The 19,918-nt window shown below is 38.9% G+C and overlaps 1 protein-coding gene across 1 annotated transcript in view; it reads left to right on the top strand.

The window, feature by feature from the left end:
- The window catches only part of kdm4ab (lysine (K)-specific demethylase 4A, genome duplicate b), an 80,697-nt gene that overhangs the window by 47,693 nt on the left and 13,086 nt on the right, over positions 1-19,918 (top strand). The window contains exons 16-21 of the mRNA XM_061941343.2: positions 1,613-1,692; positions 2,501-2,556; positions 6,658-6,766; positions 7,289-7,480; positions 11,722-11,892; positions 11,968-12,087. Coding sequence (XP_061797327.2) covers positions 1,613-1,692; positions 2,501-2,556; positions 6,658-6,766; positions 7,289-7,480; positions 11,722-11,892; positions 11,968-12,087 — 728 coding nt within the window. The remainder of the gene's footprint in view (positions 1-1,612; positions 1,693-2,500; positions 2,557-6,657; positions 6,767-7,288; positions 7,481-11,721; positions 11,893-11,967; positions 12,088-19,918) is intronic.

Genomic DNA, 19,918 nt, shown 5'->3' with positions numbered 1-19,918 from the left:
TCCACTTTTCTGCTGCTCCCTCTAATTTCCGTTCCGCATTTTCCAGCACACCTTCAACACATACACAGGTCTATGGATTCTAACGCAGTTGCTTTTAGCTGCTGGCATTACACGACAGGCTCTTCTCACTCTTTTCTGTGTCTGTGCTTCTCACAGACAGCAAGCGCACCTTCTTACACACGTCACATACTGTCACGTCATACGTCACATACCTATAAGCCCTCCCCGAGCAGAGAGGTAGCAGCATGGCTAACGTTAGCTGTGATGCTAGCGCAGCCGTGTGACCAACGTTCTCTCTAAGGTGCACGCTTGTGCAATTGCGCACTGTTTAAACGTCCTCTGCGCATAGCAATTATATGCCACGCACAAAATCAAATAAAAAAGTAAGCGCATAACAATTTTCGACACACCGACACGACAGAGAAAACAGTTTTCGTCATCATTGTTCAAATATTATAACGTCTGTCGAGACGCTTCTCTCCATTCGGTGCCACACGTCCACACCATCAAAATGCCGAGGCAAAAATTTCCAGATCAACACCGTATGAAAAAATTAGTGATTTTTTTAGTTGTGATTTCCTTCTCTGCATGAAAGTTTAAAAGTAGCATATATTAATGCAGTATGAAGAAGAATGTTTTAATGTAGACATGCAAGCCTTAAAAGAAAATGTTGAAAATCAAGACTACATTTCCTGCAAATGGATGCATTTCTACCCTATATTTTAACTTTAGATTTATTCTCATATCAAACTCTTTTGGCTGTCTTTTTGACACTTACATCCGGCGCCCCCCTCCACACCCTGGATTATAAATAATGTAAATAATTCAATGTGATTATCTTGTGTGATGACTGTATTATGATGATAGTATATATCTGATAGTATATATCTGTATCATGAATCAATTTAAGTGGACCCCGATTTAAACAAGTTGAAAAACTTATTCGGGTGTTACCATTTAGTGGTAAATTGTACGGAATATGTACTTCACTGTGCAACCTACTACTAAAAGTCTCAATCAATCAATCAAAACACACAGAATCATCATACTGCTGTGATTATATGCATCAAGTGTTCATTCAAGGCTAAGGCAAAATATCGAGATATATATCGTGTATCGCAATATGGCCTTAAAATATCGCAATATTAAAAAAAGGCCATATCGCCCAGCCCTTGTTTCAATGATGCCATTTCTGTTTGTCATGTATAATTCTGTCTATTTTGTGTTTATCCTTGAATAAACAGGTCAGTTTCTTGTTACAACCATTGTGTATTATTCAAACTCACCTAATTCAGCTGGCTAGTTGTTATCAAGAGTACTAAAACCCTTTTCAACATGATTCTGACAACTAAGTAGGCTAAATAACTTTAAACTTTAATACATGCTCGGATAGGCCATTATCGGTCAGTATCGGTATCGGTCAGTATCGGTATCGGATCGGAAGTGCAAAAACAATATCGGTATCGGATCGGAAGTGCAAAAACCTGGATCAGGACATCCATAGTGAAGATACAAGCATAAGCTCCTTGTTGGGCCAAGACTCTCTACACAGAGGATCGAGAACTGTGTAGCAAAAGCCATTCAAATATGTTTGTGTGGGACTCCTGCTCAGGTTGCTATGGCGTATCCAAGGAAGAAGTGGAGCAGAAGGACTGGCTGTGTGCTCGCTGCAAAGCTGATGCCACTTCTGAGGTTTGTTTACCGGGATTTCAATTATTTACACGTTATTTTGTCTACTGGCAAGCTGCTGTAAAACACAGCAAGGTTGTTGTGTCCTATTTGTTAAATACTGTAACCCAGTAATCCCGGTGTTGCCATCTAAAGCTATATAAATGCAGACCATATACCATTTTTTTTTTTGTAAATGCACTAAATATTGAAACAAGAAGGAAAAAAACACTGCTGACTTCATGAGCATCCCCTTGAATTGTTGGTTCTCAGTATGTTGCAAAAAGCACAATAAACACGCAGCATTTGGCTTTTTCTCACTTCAAAATAAACTTGGTTTTGGACCTCCCATTTTGACACTGGGAGGGTTCCCTTCCTTTGTGTTGGGTTGTTTTTCAAAACATTGTTCCTTATATTGTTTGTGGGATTTATCTTATCTGTTGTTATCAGCATTCCTGTCAGTCTTTTGTAGAACAATCCTGGAATTTTGCCCAGTATTTGCACACATTTGAACTCCAGTGTGTGTCTCATGTATGGTTCAATGCACTCATTCCAAGGGAAGTTTTGCTCTGTAATTGCAGTATAACCTCCTGAGAACCAGTGTCCTTTGCTGTGGACAGTTCTTTTGTCAGTTACATATTTTAGGAACAAATATTTAATAGCCCTGACTTGCAAAACACACATTTTCACTACAGAGGACAGCTTTTCTTCTGGAGTATATAGATGTTTTACAGTTTTATGTAAATGTGAATAATTGTGTAACTTCAAGGGTAGATTATCAGCTCTTGAGTCCAGTTAAACTTTTCAACAAACATTTTGTTTCTTGCGCCAGGATTGCTGTCTGTGTTCTCTGAGAGGTGGAGCTCTGCAGAGAGCCAACAATGACAAGTAAGTCGTCTCAGCAACATCATTTGTTTTTGTCGCACCCACCAATGCAGCACATTTCCTCTTTATGACTTGGGTGGTTTTGTCACTTTGCACAAACTGATCCACAATATAGGTCACAGTGGTAAAAACTATTTTTTTCCCCATACGTCAGTGGCAACTGCACTTTTAAAATAATTTTGTCTATCAGTCACAATCTTTTTACAAGACAAGAACATATGTTTCTGTTTTTATGCATTCTATCTCTCAGCTAGAAATGAAGCCAATGGATGTCACTCTATTCCGCCTATAAAACGCTCTAAAAATATACACGTTATAACTATACATATAATCTAGTAACAGGCATATTCATAATAGCATGTATTATTTCTATATTTTGCTCATTTTAGGCACAGGCGGCGTATTCATTTCACAGACTCGTCACAATGTTTGTTCTCTCCTTATACAACAAACACTAAGCATCATGAGGCCGTATTCCTAAGTGCTAAACAAGATATACAAACTTCAAACATAATGCAACCATCACTTACTGTACAATGTTAGCTGTCACTCGGATACCGACTGATAGGTTGTTCATATCTTCCTGTTTAAATGAAGAATCATAATCCTCACTAAGGGTTTAAAAACAAATGGCCATAAACAAGCGTCTTTTCGTGTCTATTCTTGCCTTCTCCAGGTGTAAATTGAATGTCAAAGTTGACCACATTCTCGGTTTATGGCCACAACAAGGTGAGGCATGATTTATAATCTAGAATTAACTTTCACCAGCTCAGAGGTGATGCACCAGTTCACTGGCTCAATATGTCAAAGCACCAAAGCGTTCTGTGATAACGGAGACGATAAAATCATTTGTCTGCGTTAGCGCTTATAATAACAATATTGCTAATGGCTAATATTCAGGTCCCAAGATATAAATGGAGTATTGTTGGCGGTTTATAGGTGGTTTTTTAAAGGGCTTTATTTTAGGAATAGTGTACTCCCATTAGCTGCATTGTTAGCCACCTCGCACTGGTCGTATTTTACGACTTAGAATGCAAAAATAAAAACCTGGGTTCTTTTCTTAGGTAGGGTTTGTGAATGATAGGCAAACTTCCCAAAAAAAGTGCAGTTCCCTCTAAAATAAGTTAAGCAAACCAGACGATTTGATTCAATCCCAACTGGTTTTCCGGCTAAAAACCCTACCACAAACATCAGCTATGTGAAGATGAGCTACAAACCCTATTGGCAGTATTATCAAATCATGCTTTGAAAATACAATTTATAAAATTACAATTATTTTTTTCATTATAGTCAATCAAGGAAATGTAGTAAAATTCCCATCCCTTCTGCTGTATTGACCAGGGACTCCTTAAAGTTCATACCATTTCAAAGTTGTTTTTGCTTTCTTAATTGACTGTATTTAAGGTATAAGACCTTGAAGACCTGCAAGGGTTGAAGTTGAAGTCAAGGCAAGAGTGTAGCAGCAGCAGCGTAAAACTGTTGCCTTCTGTCACCGCCTGTGTTAATACTCGCTGTGTGTGAGGCAAAGTTTATGTTCAGTCAAATGTGAGGAAATTCCTAAACAAAGATCATACGTTTTCACTGGCGATTCAAACTAGCTGCTGTTCAGTGCCAGTCGTCTTCCTACTCATATCTTCATGTCATGTTGCCACACATTAGCGATTAAGGCAAGGGAAGGTTATAAATAGAGCACAATTTCTCCACAAGGCAAATTCAAAGTGCTTTATAGAAAATTAAAATAAGGCAAAAAATTATTATAATTCAAATTAAAATCATGAAATATAATCATCATAAAACAATCATAACTCAAAAATATACTCAGAGTGTAGATCAAATACTTTCAGTTGTCATATGCACAATTAAATAAGTGATTTCAGCCTGGATTTGAACATTGCCAATGTTGAGGCCTGTGTCACATCTTCTGTAAAACTATTCCAGATATTAGAAGCAGAAAACTGAAACGCAGCCTCACCATGTTTCGTCCTGACTCTGGGCACGAGCAGGAGACCACTCCCTGAGGTTCTCAGTGGTCGAGATGGTTCATATGGTTCTAACATGTACGTTGGCATGAGACCATGAAAAGACTTGTACACAAGCAGAGCTGTTTGGAAGGCTATTCGCTGCTTAAAGTGCTTTTTATTCTTTAACCACAGATGTTGATCTCATAGTGTTCATGTGCTCACACTGTGCAATGTAGTGGTGATTACTAAAATGTAGAGCAGTTAAAACTTCCATGTTTTCATTAACGTTTAGACTGAAAGATAACATAACACATGATGTAAGGAAAGTTGTGTTTGGTATGTTTTTTTGTTGTACAATGCTTATTGGCAATACATCTTATACTGTTATAAAGCTTGTTTATTGCCCTTTTAAATGGTGCCACATTTGTAGTGAACATGCATTTTTTCATACTTGCAAACCCTCCCGGATTTTCCGGGAGACTCCTGAAATTCAGCGCCTCTCCCGAAAACCTCCCGGAACAAATTTTCTCCCGAAAATCTCCCGAAATTCAGGCGGAGCTGGAGGCCACGCCCCCTCCAGCTCCATGCGGACCTGAGTCCGCTTTCCCACAATATAAAGAACGTCTACAGTAAAGCAGTTCGTCTGCCGTAAACAGCAATGTTGTGACACTCTTAAACAGGACAATACTGCTCTCTAGTGCATTTGATGAAAGCACTTTTGTGCGTGCCACACAGCAATGCATAATCAGAGAAGGTGTTCAGCATGGTTAGAAAGATAGTGACAGAGAATAGAACAAGGATGGACAATTCAACCCTTAACTCAACAATGAGTAGATTAGTGTTATGTGTGTGTATATGTGTAAATAAATGAACACTGAAATTCAAGTATTTATTTTATTTATATATATATATATATATATATATATATATATATAGCTAGAATTCACTGAAAGTCAATTATTTCTTATATATATATATATATACGGTATATATATCCATCCATCCATTTTCTACCGCTTATTCCCTTCGGGGTCGCAGGGATATATATATATATATATATATATATGAAATACTTGACTTGGTGAATTCTAGTTGTAAATATACTCCTCCCCTCTTAACCATGCCCCCAACCACGCCCCCGCCCCAATCACGCCCCCCCGCACCCACCCCCCACATCCCGAAATTGGAGGTCTCAAGGTTGGCAAGTATGCATTTTTTGGTATGAGCAGTAGAGCTAAATATGTGGGCTAAGGCCATGAAAAATTGGACAAATCTTCTCTGCCGATGCCAAACAACTTATTCTTCCATTGAATCGTTTGGCGTTTTTGAATTGGATAAATTCCATTTGAAGAAACAAGACATATTGGCAATTTAACAATTTGTTCATGTAACAAACAGGACCCTCAGTAACATCTGGGTGAACCATACATACCAAACAACCCCACTGTTGTGGGGTGGCATTCAAATTTTCCAAAGGCATTTGTAACAAGTCAGCCAACACAGTTGTGCACAAACAGCATGCCCAATATGATCCCAAGTGTTTGATGGGGTTGAGGTCAGGACTAGGAAACCTGGACTGTAAATTTGTGGAAGACAACCTACAGGGCCGACAAAGTCAGGAAATTGTCTTCTTTGGACGCCCACTTCTGTCTCTGACAGTATCCATCATATGGAACTTTCCTTTATGTTTCGAGATGGTGTAGTACTTACTCCAAATAATCCAGTAACCTGGTTTTGGGGAAGACCAGCTTGAAGTTGCCTAATCGCACAGGCCTGATTCAGATCAGTTAAACGTGGCATACCGATTCATGGAGAAGAACCCTACTGACCACTGTAGCAGGGCATTGGCAGAGAAGGTATGTTTTTTTTTTTTTAAATGGCCGCTGCTCATCCGACAAATACATGTTAAAAGGGTAATAGGCAGGTTTTCATTTGCATATGATTTATGTTATTGACCAAACAAAAATGTCCTTACATTCTGTGCCTGGTATTTACATGAAAGTTATTGTAGTGTATTCTACAACGACAACACTAGATGGGACTCTTTTGCTTGTCAGTATAATGTAAGTTTGTTTGAACAATATTGTTCCCCGGACTTGGTACTATTTGTCTGGACTCAACTTTCTGTTTGTCCGACTGACAGGTGGGTTCATGTACTGTGTGCCATCACTGTGCTAGAAGCTCGCTTTGTCAACATCACTGAGCGGAGTCCTATTGATCTCTCTGCAGTCCCACTCCCACGCTTCAGACTGGTAAGACTGACAACACACGTAGATCACCAGTAATGTCCCTTCCTTTTGCAAGTCACTAAAGAATTGAACCCATGATGATCTTTTTGGGAATGTCTTGCTCAAAAAAACTACATGTCATAGCAAAGTGTTTTACTTCTCTTTTTGGCCATATTTTTTGCAATGAATTATACTTTTACTATTTTCTATCTGAGTCATGTAGCAAATAATTTGGGACATGGATTCAGGACTTTGGCTTTAATGGTTGGCCTTGTTTCAATTTTCCTCTCAGTGGAGCCTTAGTCACTCTTCATGTTTATAAATAAATGCACATGATGTCAGAGATCATACTTAAAATTAAGCTATTCAGTGTTTTTGTGTTGTTACGGGTGCCAGCATCCGTAACACTCCCTTTGAAACAGTTTTATTTATCTTTCTCCAACTTGTTTCCTCCCTCTTTTCCTTCCTTTTTCATTACTTTACCCCACCGCTTCAAACCTTTCCTCTTGACACCCCCACTTGGTTTGGGTCTTTTGTCTTTGGTAGAAGTGTGTTTTCTGCAGGAAGCGGATGAAGAGGGAGGTGACTGGCTGCTGTGTCCAGTGTTCCCATGGTCGCTGCTCCACTGCATTCCACCCAACCTGCGCTCAGGCCGCAGGCGTCCTCATGCACCCGGACGACTGGCCTTTCATTGTCTACATCACATGTCAGAGGCACAAAGCTCCTCCCATAGTTGAGGTAACACTCCCGAATAACTGTTTTAAAAGTAATTATAAATAAACAAGAATTGTTGAGATACAGTGGAACCTCGATTTACAAACTTAATTGGTTCTTGAACAGAGTTTATGAATAGTAAAGTTTGTATAGTTAGCAAATTTCCCCAAAAGAAACAAAATAAACACGATAAACGGTTTCCAGTGTCGATAAAAGTCCCTATTTTAGTGAACACTTTGAACACCATTTTAAAAAATTATACAGTACTGTATATCAAACAAACCTAATAAGAGAGGGATGGATCCAATTTCTTTTCTTTCTTTCTTTCTTTAGTTTATTTCGAACATGAACACACTTACATCATAATACATCACACAATTTCATATTATTTCATTTTACATCATGCCCGAAAAGGAGTAGGAAGAAGCAAAGCTTATTTAATCCTTCTCCTTTCCCACTTCAAAGCCTTTACAAATATATAGAATCATTTACTGACCTTTTTATATAATAAGATAACATCTATGAATTAGTATACAACAGTTTTGTAATATGTAATTAATTAATTAATTCAGTCATTATTAACATACTGAGATGAAGAATATCTTATTTTCAATAAGGTTGGAAGTATTTCTCATAATTCTTCTTTTTTGTACTCTGTAAGCACTATTATTTTGAACAACCTCTTAAACTGGATCATATCAGTACAATTTTTAACTTCTTTACTTAATCCATTCCATAATTTAATTCCACATACTGATATGCTAAAAGTTCTAAGTGTTGTACGTGCATATAAATGTTTTAAATTATTTTTTCCTCTAAGGTTATATTTCTCCTCTTTAGTTGAGAAGAATTGTTGTACATTCTTTGGTAGCAGGTTATAGTTTGCTTTGTACATCATTTTAGCTGTTTGCAATTTTACCAAATCACCGAACTTTAATATTTCTGACTTAATAAATAAAGGGTTTGTGTGTTCTCTATATCCAACATTATGTATTATTCTAACTGATCTTTTTTGTAACACGGTTAGCGAATGTAGCGCACATTTGTAGATATTTCCCCATATTTCTGCACAATAACTCCGAGATATATATATATATATATATATATATATATATATATATATATATATATATATATATATATATATATATATATATACTTTCTATTTAATAACGAGACAAAACAACAAACAGTTGAACTGTCCTCATTTGCAGCTGCCCTGTCTACATGCACACACCCAGTCACTAGATCTGTGGTGCACTCAAAGTTTGAAATCACAAAACTTGTAACTTTTAATAGCCAGGCCCCTCCAATGGTTTGGGATAAAAAAATTAAATCCACTTTACCTTGTTGGGTAATCTTGGCGTGCAGTGGAAGAGAGCAGTGTCGACAACGCTGTGGGTACTTTCCAAATGTTTCAAACCACACGTCTCTTGTCCATTGCTTTCTTTGTATTCATGTTACCATAGGAAAATGGTGGTAATAAGCACACAAAGAACAGTAGCTAACAGCAGCACAGTGCTGACTAAATGAGCAGTTAGCACCTGTGCTGCCGGGCACAAAATGGGTGGATGAAACATTTATACAGGGAGACAAAAAGTTTGTACACCGAAGGATATTTTTATTCTGTCTGTGCTTCATAAATCAAAAAGTTCTTAAAATTAGGGATTTGTAAATCATGATTCCGCTGTACATGCTTTTTGTGAGAAAACAGTGGCAATTATAAGACAAATAGCCCTTTTATTGTTACATCATAAGCTGGCTAACCAAGAGTGTAGGAAAATGGAGATTTGATAATTAGTAGAGATGTCCGATATTATCGGCCGATAAATGCTTTAAAATGTGATATCGGAAATTATCGGTATCTGTTTCAAAAAGTAAAATTTATGACTTTTTAAAACGCCGCTTTACGGAGTGGTACACAGGCGTAGGGAGAAGTACAGAGCGCCAATAAACCTTAAAGGCACTGCCTTTGCGTGCCGGCACAATCACTTAATATATACGGTTTTTCACACACACAAGCGAATGCAATGCATACTTGGTCAACAGCCATACAGGTCACACTGTGGGTGGCCGTATAAACAACTTTAACACTGTTACAAATATGCGCCACACTGAACACACACCAAACAAGAATGACAAACACATTTCGGGAGAACATCCGCACGGTAACACAACATAAACACAACAGAACAAATACCCAGAACCCCTTGCAGCACTAACTCTTCCGGGACGCTACAATATACACCCCCCCCCCAACCCCGCCCACCTCAACCTCCTCATGAGAGCATGTCCCAAATTCCAAGCGGCTGTTTTGAGGCATGTTAAAAAAATAATGCACTTTGTGACTTCAATAATAAACATGGCAGTGCCATGTTGGCATTTTTTTCCATAACTTGATTTGGTTTATTTTGGAAAACCTTGTTACATTGTTTAATGCAGGGGTGCTCATTACGTCGATCGCGAGCTACCGGTCGATCTCGGAGGGTGTGTCAGTCGATCACCAGCCAGGCATTAAAAAAATAGTCCTAAAAATGAGCGATCAGAAATCTTCACTATGACGTCACTTTCGTCACTTGATTGACATTCACGGCACCCGAGGGTCTTCTGAGATGACGCTGGCTGCTGCCAGCTCATTAAAATTACCGACTGGAAGGCGAGAAACACTTTATTTCAACAGACTCTGGCGCCGTACCTGTCGTCAAAACTCCAAAGACCGACTGCACAGTTGCGCTAACAAAATAAGAGTCTCAGAAAGCTGGCGTGCACAAGCTAGCAAGCTACGGAGTTTGCCGACAATGTATTTCTTATAAAGTGTATACAAAGGAGTACGGAAGCTGGACAAATAAGATGCCAAAAACCAACCACTTTCATGTGGTATTGGACAGAAAGGAGGACTTTTTTCTCCTCCATTCGAAAATGCGGACGTTTTTAGCACCACTGTCTGATTCCAATCAATGCAAATCATCAGAATCAGGTAATACACCAACTTATATTCTTGTCTTCATGAAAGAAAGGAATCTATATGTGTTAAACATGATTGTATTATCTTTAAACACCTTAACTTGTTAACAATATTAACTATATGTGTTAAACATGCTTGCATTATCTTTAAACACCTTTAACTTATTAACAATATTAACTATATGTGTTAAACATGCTTGTATTATCATTAAACACCTTTAACTTGTTAACAATATTAACTATGTGTTAAACATGCTTGTATTATCTTTAAACACCTTTAACTTATTAATAATAACTATATGTATTAAACATGCTTGTATTATCATTAAACACCTTTAACTTGTTAACAATATTAACTATATGTATTAAACATGCTTGCATTATCTTTAAACACCTTTAACTTGTTAACAATATTAACTATATGTATTAAACATACTTGTATTATCATTAAACACCTTTAATTTATTAACAATATTAACTATATGTATTAAACATTCTTGTATTATCATTAAACACCTTTCATTTATTAACAATATTAACTGTGTTAAACATGATTGCATTATCATTAAACACCTTTAATTTATTAACAATATTAACTATATGTGTTAAACATGCTTGCATTATCATTAAACACCTTTAACTTATTAACAAAAACATATATTTCATAAATAAGTAAATATAAATTATATATATGAATGAGGTAGATCCCCACGACTTGATCAATTGAAAAGTAGCTCGCCTGCAGAAAAAGTGTGAGCACCCCTGGTTTAATGCATCCAGCGGGGCAACACAACAAAATTAGGCATAATAATGTGTTAATTCCACGACTGTATACATCGGTATTGGTTGATATCGGAATCGGTAATTAAGAGTTGGACAATATCGGGATATTGGCAAAAAAGCCATTATCCGACGTCTCTAATAATTAGTTTATATCCTAGCTTTGTGCACTGGAGTATTCATTTGTGAAAAGCAGTGTGAATTCTAATGCTGCCGCCACAGCCTGCAAAGCACCATAGGGATTCTTTCCAGGGGCAATTTACTTTCCTAATTGGGGACCGACATCTGTCCCTTAGCACTGAAACGTGCAAAAACCAAGCATATGTGTTGTAAATGCAAACGAGGGTTCTGTCAAGGTGTTTATATGTAGAAGTGAAATGTGTGCCTGCATGTTTCAACTTCTTAGTGGGGACTTTCCACTGTAATATTTTTTAAGCATAGAAAATAGAGACAAAAATAGTTGTTATCACAGACTGGTACCATCTAACCTCGACCTTTAACTGTGCTCTTTTTGTCCAAAGCGTAATAAGGACTCCATGAGAGCGCTGACAGCGGGGCAGAAGGTGATCTGTAAATACAGGAATGGCCGTTACTACCACAGCGAGGTAAAAGAGTTGACCACTGCCATCTTCTATGAGGTCGTGTTTGACGACGGCTCATACAGCGATAACCTTTTTCCTGAGGACATAGAGGTCAGTACCTTACCAGACGTCATGTGACTTATTTTTTAAAGTCCACACTGACTCCGAGTCGCTCTATATCTCCAGAACCGGGACTGTGTTCGACTGGGCCCACCGGCAGAGGGTGCTGCCGTGTCAGTGCGATGGACCGATGGGTTGGTGTACGGGGCCAAGTTTGTGGCGGCCCACTCCATCCCCATGTACCTGGTAGGTCGTCAGCACGTCGTGTCCTTTTGTCTCACCATCATTTCCTGTCTTAATTTTCCAACAAGTCATACAGTTCAGTACAGCTCGCCACTGTACGTTTGGAAAAGTAAACCTGCACACAAGGCGTGTCCAATAGCTCCATCAACTTTTGTAAATAGTGTGACACCATACCAGCATGATACAGCAGACTGGTTTGACTTGCACACATTTGACCTTTATTTTACACATGTACGCTTGGCTGTGCTCAAGATACACATTTTCTGCAAGGCTGCTTGATAAACTGTGGCAATCAGGATTGACAAGCAGCCTTCTGTGTGTGCTCCCTTCTCAATTAATCACGCTTTATTTATATGGCACTTTGCATGCGTAGGCAAGTGGCAACGCAGAGTGCTTTACACCAAAAAAACCAAGGAGAAGTAAACACACACAAGCACTATTGACAATAACCAAACATGGCATTTTGAACCACCGCCCCCAACAAGTGCTGCTAGCGCTGCTCTCACATCGGTCATTACCTTAAAGGCCTACTGAAACCCACTACGACCGACCACGCAGTCTGATAGTTCATATATCAATGATGAAATCTTAACATTGCAACACATGCCAATACGGCAGTTTACTAAAGTGCAATTTTAAATTTCGCGCGACATATCCTGCTGAAAACGTCTCGGTATGATGACGTCAGCGCGTGACGTCACGGATTGTGGAGGACATTTTGAGACAGCATGATGGCCAGCTATTAAGTCGTCTGTTTCATCGCAAAATTCCACAGTATTCTGGACATCTGTGTTGGTGAATCTTTTGTAATTTGTTCAATGAACAATGGAGACAGCAAAAAAGAAAGCTGTAGGTGGGAAGCGGTGTATTGCGGCCGACTTTAGCAACACAAACACGGCCGGTGTTTCATTGTTTACATTCCCGAAAGATGACAGTCAAACTTTACCACTAACCTGTGGAGAACTGGGACAACAGAGACTCTTACCAGGAGGACTTTGAGTTGGATACGCAGACACGGTACCGTGAGTACGCATGCAGCTGCGGCTTCCAAACATTTGATCGCTTGCCCGTACGTGCGTGCCGCTATGTGCATGTCACGTAAATAATTCAATGTATACACTCTGATGATTATCTTGTGTGATGACTGTATTATGATGATAGTATATATGATAGTATATATCTGTATCATGAATCAATTTAAGTGGACCCCGACTTAAACAAGTTGAAAAACGTATTCGGGTGTTACCATTTAGTGGTCAATTGTACGGAATATGTACTTCACTGTGCAACCTACTAATAAAAGTCTCAAAAAGTCTCACGTACGTAACTTTGGGGACTTTGGGGAAATATATGTGCTGTATGAACTTTGGGGAGGTGAACGGTACTTTGGGCTGTGGGATTGAGTGTGTTGTGCAGGTGTTTGAGTTGTATTGGCGGGTTATATGGACGGGAGGTGTTTGTTATGCGGGATTAATTTGTGGCAGATGAAATATAAGCCTGGTTGTGTTGTGGCTAATAGAGTATATATATGTCTTGTGTTTATTTACTGTTTTAGTCATTCCCAGCTGAATATCAGGTCCCACCCGCCTCTCACAGCATCTTCCCTATCTGAATCGCTCCCACTGCCCTCTAGTCCTTCACTCTCACTTTCCTCATCCACAAATCTTTCATTCTCGCTCAAATTAATGGGGAAATCGTCGCTTTCTTGGTCCGAATCGCTCTCGCTGCTGGTGGCCATGATTGTAAACAATGTGCGGATGTGAGGAGCTCCACAACCTGTGACGTCACGCTACTCGTCTGCTACTTCCGGTACAGGCAAGGCTTTTTTATTAGCGACCAAAAGTTGCAAACTTTATCGTCGATGTTCTCTACTAAATCCTTTCAGCAAAAATATGGCAATATCCAGAGGTGTGGACTCGAGTCACATGACTTGGACTCGAGTCAGACTCGAGTCATGAATTTGATGACTTTAGACTCGACTTGACAAAATGTAAAAAGACTTGCAACTCGACTTAGACTTTAACATCAATGACTTGTGACTTCACTTGGACTTGAGCCTTTTGAATTGACATGACTTGACATGACTTGCTACTTTCCCCAAAACCCAAAGATGAAAAAGTTATTCGGGAGCGCTCCGTATTTTTCATTGTGTACTTGTCTATCAGCGTTGCGTGTGTCAGCTGGTGTGCTCTCAGTACAACAGCCAATCAAATTAGATCTACTTTGTTTTCATCACACAGCATTCATCCAATCAAATTGCAGGACAACCAACGAAGAAATGTCCAAACCACACGCCAGTGAACAAAAAATGATACCTAAAATAATTTTGTTTGGGTATAAAAATTACGAGGTGGTCAACACAAAACGGTTTGCAGTATGCAACACATGCGGTTCGAAAATGACTGATGGAGAGGAAACAACTTCCAACTTCGTCCGGCATTTGAAGTTGCACAAAGAACGGTAAGTTTTGAATGTAAGATAACGTTTATTGGCTAAGTAACGTGACTTTTATTTGCTGTGTAGTTAAATCAGTGAGGCTGTAAACTCACTGCTAACGTTATAACGTTATTGCAAACACGGGAATCTGTTGCAGTTCACTACCTTATTCATACTTTTTGTTCAGTGATTTTTTTCAAGCAGGGTTACGTTAGTCAATATATCACACGTAACGTTAGACGGCGGTCAGCAGCACCGCGTATTTTAGCCACCTAAAAAAAGACAAAAATAGTCAAATAAAGGTCAGTTAAAATGTATACTATATTATGAATATGTGTACCGTTTTAGCTAGCTTTCTGACATACTGTTGGTTGTTTACCTCAGTGGTCCCCAACCACCGGGCCGCGGCCCAGTACTGGTCCGTGGATCGATTGGTATCGGGCCGCACAAGAAATATATATATTTTTTTTTTATTTTTTTTAATTAAATCAACATAAAAAACACAAGATACACTTACAAGTAGTGCACCAACCCAAAACAACTATCTCCCCCCTTTTGTTCTGGGCATTGAACATGAAGACTCTTCCTTCACTGTTCCGAGTGGCCATGAGAGTCTTGGCAGTGCCTGCCTCCAGTGCTCCAGTGGAGCGAGTTTTCAGCCATGGTGGCATCATACTACGCCCCCATCGTGCACAAATGACTGACAGACTCTTGGCTAATTTGGTCTTTTGCAAATGCAATGCAGCATAGGGCCCTGACATATAAAAAGTACAACTTTTTTGTTGTGTTCACGTATATGTCATGTTTTTTCAATGTTAACACTTTTGTACAAATAAGTACATTTGCTGTAAAGGAATGAGTTAATGTTTAAAATGACTGGTTAATAGTGCTATTATAAAGTGCAATGTCAGCACAATTTTCTTTCCTGCAATTTAAAATGCACTTGTTTTAATAAATAAATACAGCGTTTGAAAAGCATACACAATCTGTGATAATATATTAGTCTGTGGTTAAAAGGACTTGAAAGGACTCGAAACTCAAAATGCAGGACTTAGGACTTGACTTGAGACTTTCCAGTCTTGACTTTGGACTTGACTCGGGGCTTGCCTGTCTTGACTCGGGACTTGACTCGGACTTGAGGGCAAAGACTTGAGACTTACTTGTGACTTGCAAAACAATGACTTGGTCCCACCTCTGGCAATATCGCAAAATGATCAAGTATGACACATAGAATGGACCTGCTATCCCCGTTTAAACAAGAAAATCGCATTTCAGTAGGTCTTTAAACTTAAAGGGGAACTGTACCTTTTTTAGAATTTTGCCCATAATTCACAATCCTTATGAGAAACAAGAACACATATGTCTTAAACATAAATAATAGTCTGCTTACAATGTAACCAATGGGAGTCATGATGTCCTTGCACTTATTCTGACCATAAAACCCCAAAAATAACCATCCAAAAGCTCCACCAATACTCCCCATTTACAATTCCTGACCTGAATATTAATCAAGTATTAGTGATTTTGTTATTATAAGCGCTAAGGTTAAGGACCTACTAGTTATGCTATATTGACATCAACTGGTGAGCTGCTTTCTCGCTCATGAAAGTTTATTCTAGATCAGGTGTCCCCAAACTTTCTGACAAGGAAGACGCATTGGGTTAAAAAAAAAATTGGCCTGGCTGTATATGTGTGTGTATATGTGTGACACTGCGGCGCGATTATGTCACGTTATCGATGGGGAAAATGCATTTTTAGACAATATTTGCCTGAGCGGCTAGGACAGGGGTCGGCAACCTTTACCACTCAAAGAGCCAATTTGACCAGTTTCACAAATTAAAGAAAACAATGGGAGCCACAAAAATCTTTTGAAATTTAAAATGAAATAACACTGCATACACAGTTTTTGTTTTGTTTTGTGCTATGTATAAACCAAGGGTCTCAGACACGCGGCCCTCACCTTAATATGAAAATTGAATGTTAGTGCGGCCTGCGAGTTTTATATGAATGGCGCTTGACAGCGTAATTCTTGTGATCCCTCCCGATTTTTCCGGCAGACCACGAATTTCAAGGCAACTATTCTCTCGAACGTGCCGTGATGGTACAGCATTTAGCGCCCACTACAACCAGCGTGCCGGCCCAGTCACACGTTGTATGGGGCTTCTACTTGCTCACGGATGTGACAGCAACGCATACTTGGTCAACAACCACACAGGTTACACTGACGGTGGCCGTATAAAACAACTTTAACACTCTTACTAATAATGCGCCACACTGTGAACCCACACCAAACAAGAATGACAAACACATTTCGGGAGAACATCTGCACCTTAACACAACATAAACACAACAGAACAAATACCCAGAATCCCATGCAGCCCTAACTCTTCCGGGATACATTATGCACCCCCGCTACCAAACCCCCACCTCAACCGACGCACGGAGGGGGGTGTTGATTTGTGGGGGAGCAGGGTTGGGGTGGGGGCGGGGTTTGGTGGTAGCAGGGGTGTATAATGTAGCCCGGAAGAGTCAGGGCTGCATGGGATTCTGTGTATTTGTTCTGTTGTGTTTATGTTGTGTTAAGGTGCAGATGTTCTCCCGAAATGTGTTTGTCATTCTTGTTTGGTTTTGGTTCAAAGTGTGGCGCATTATTAGTAAGAGTCTTAAAGTTGTTTTATATGGCCACCGTCAGTGTAACCTGTGTGGCTGTTGACCAAGTATGCCTTGCTGTCACTTACATGTGCAAGTAGAAGATGCATACAACAAAAGGCTGGGTTAGCACGCTGTTTGTATAGACTGTAGAGGGCGCTAAATGCTGTACCATCATGGCACACCCTTATTATTATTGTTATGGTGAAAATCGGTGAATATTGATCTCGGGAGTTTACTACGAGAGGCACGGAAATCTCCCGGGAAAATCGGGAGGGTCGGCAAGTATGCAGTTTGCAGCTGAGCCGCATCAGAGTGATCAAAGAGCCGCATGCGGCTCCGGAGACGCGGGTTGCCGACCCCTGGGCTAGGAGAACCCGAGAGTAACAAGCGGTAGAAAATGTATTAGAAAGGACAGATTTAAAAAAAATTATCATTTAAAAAAAAAAATGTTTTTCCAAATTTTGGACGGAGGCGGGCCGTAGTTTGGGGACCCCTGTTCTAGATTATAAATCATGCCTCTCACCTTAACAGTAAAATGATGTGGACATATACTGACGGGAATATATTTACATCCTAGCAGTGGGCATCCCAGTGAGAGCAGACATTGTACAATAGGTCATCTTTAATTATGTTTGTTGACTCTAATGAAGTCTGCATGAGTAATAATCAGTGTTGTTGTTGAAGGAAAAAATTAACGTTATGAAGCGTCTATGAAATGAATGCGCCGCCGTATGCTTAAAATGACCACAATGGGTAAATATTACATGTTATAATGAATGTGCTTGTTACTGCATTACATATATACTGTACATACTTACATCACGTATATATCGTTGATGGAAGTGTTTGGATTAGGGCTGCAACTAACAACTAATTTGGTAATCGATTAATCTGTCGATTGTTACTTCGATTAATCGATTAATAATCGGATAAAAAAGACAAACTACATTTCTATACTTTCCAGTATTTTATTGAAAAAAAAACCCAGCATATTGGCACCATACTTATTTTGATTTCTGTTTCTCAGCTTATAAAAAAAGGTTTATTAAAAAAAAAAAAAAAAAAGTAGCCTCTGCGCATGCGCATAGCATAGTTTCAACGAATCGATGACTAAATTAATCGCCAACTATTTTTATAATCTATTTTAATCGATTAGTTGTTGCAGCCCTAGTTTGGAATTTTTTTAAGTGCTTTATAGGCAGAGTCGAGCGACTCACTTTGGCTCTGTTGTAAGCAGACTTTTACTCTCATTTATTTGCATAAAAAAGAAACTAATTTGTGCTCCCCTGACATAGGGATTGTGAACGATTGATTGTTTTTCAGTAAGCAGTAAGCTGAAATGGCAAGGAATTTAGGTTTTATAATCAGGCTTTAACACAATATCAGCTGAGTATTGATGTTTACAAAACAGCGTTTAGATAATGTTTATTTTTTTAACCAAATCAATGAATGAATAAAGACGAAAAATAACTGACATGATTATAACAGAGTCCAGCTGTGACTGCTGTAGTTTACTGAGCATAGCATAGAGCAGTTATTTTCAATTGGGGGCCCGGGGGCCGATGCCGACCCGGGAATGACACTAGACCGGCCCCTGAGTTCAGTTCAAAACCTTAGAAAGACTTTTGCAGCAAATTATACATGAGGGCACTCCTGTTATATAGAGGAAAATGGACCAGTGTAAACACAATTGCAGATCCTTGCGTTGACGTTTTAATCTCCTAAAGGCCAGCGTCTACTGCAGTGAAAACTCGTACTTTGCATAACAGGGCTATTTTTTTCTGACACAAGAAATAGACCAACAACACATTTCCGCTACAGAGAATGCTGGTTCTCAAATTAAGAATAATAGTAAAGGGAGAAGTCCGGCCCACCGGTCCTAAGCTTTCTGGAAAAGTGGCCCAGAGATCAATTGAGTTGAATAGCCCTTACAATAGGCTCTAGGTAAGCTGATTTGGTGGCAGGTGACACAACAGGCATTTAATACAATGCTGCCTATGTCCACATTTTATAAACTGAAATTGTCTAACTCATGTTAATTAACCTATAATACATATTGCAGTAGTTAAAACCATTTTAAAGTTGTTGCTTTAAGAGTAAATTATGCCTGTTATTTGGACACCTTCATTACATAAAAATCAGGAGGCTCCTGATTTTGTACATTTATTTTTTTCCCATAAGCAATTTTTGTAATCTGTGTCCTTTTATCGACAAAGAATGTCCTCAGTTCACTGTTATTTACCGTATTTTCCTGACCTTAGAGCGCACTGGCACCGACTAAATTCTTTGAAAAAAATTCATCCATAAATTAGCTGCACCGTTTTATAAGCCGCAGGATTCAAAATGTAGGGGAAAAAAGTAGCGGCGTATAGTCCAGAATTTGTGGTACACTGTTTGTAAAATTAAATATTAAGATTGTTAAAAATATATTCTCTGTACCTGTATACAATGTTCCCTTGCCACTTCAAGGTTAACTTACTACAGTCTCGGTGCATTGCGGATTTTAAAGTACCATTGAGATTTAAGGACCAATTTAAGTTTTCATGTCAAAATTTTGTTGGAGTGTTTTAAGAGCATAGGAAGCGCTTAAAAAGACTGAAATTGCATATAATTTTCATTTAAATCATAAAACACATTTTCGTTTTAATTTTACTTTATTTAACCAGGTAGAAACTCATTGAAATTGAAATTTCGTTCACAAGAGGGACCTGGCCAAGAGGGCAGCAAAAACAGGTTTCATAAATAC

This window comes from Nerophis lumbriciformis, linkage group LG03 (assembly GCF_033978685.3).
Source record: "Nerophis lumbriciformis linkage group LG03, RoL_Nlum_v2.1, whole genome shotgun sequence".
NCBI lineage: Eukaryota > Metazoa > Chordata > Actinopteri > Syngnathiformes > Syngnathidae > Nerophis > Nerophis lumbriciformis.
This window is presented reverse-complemented; position numbering and strand designations above follow the sequence as displayed.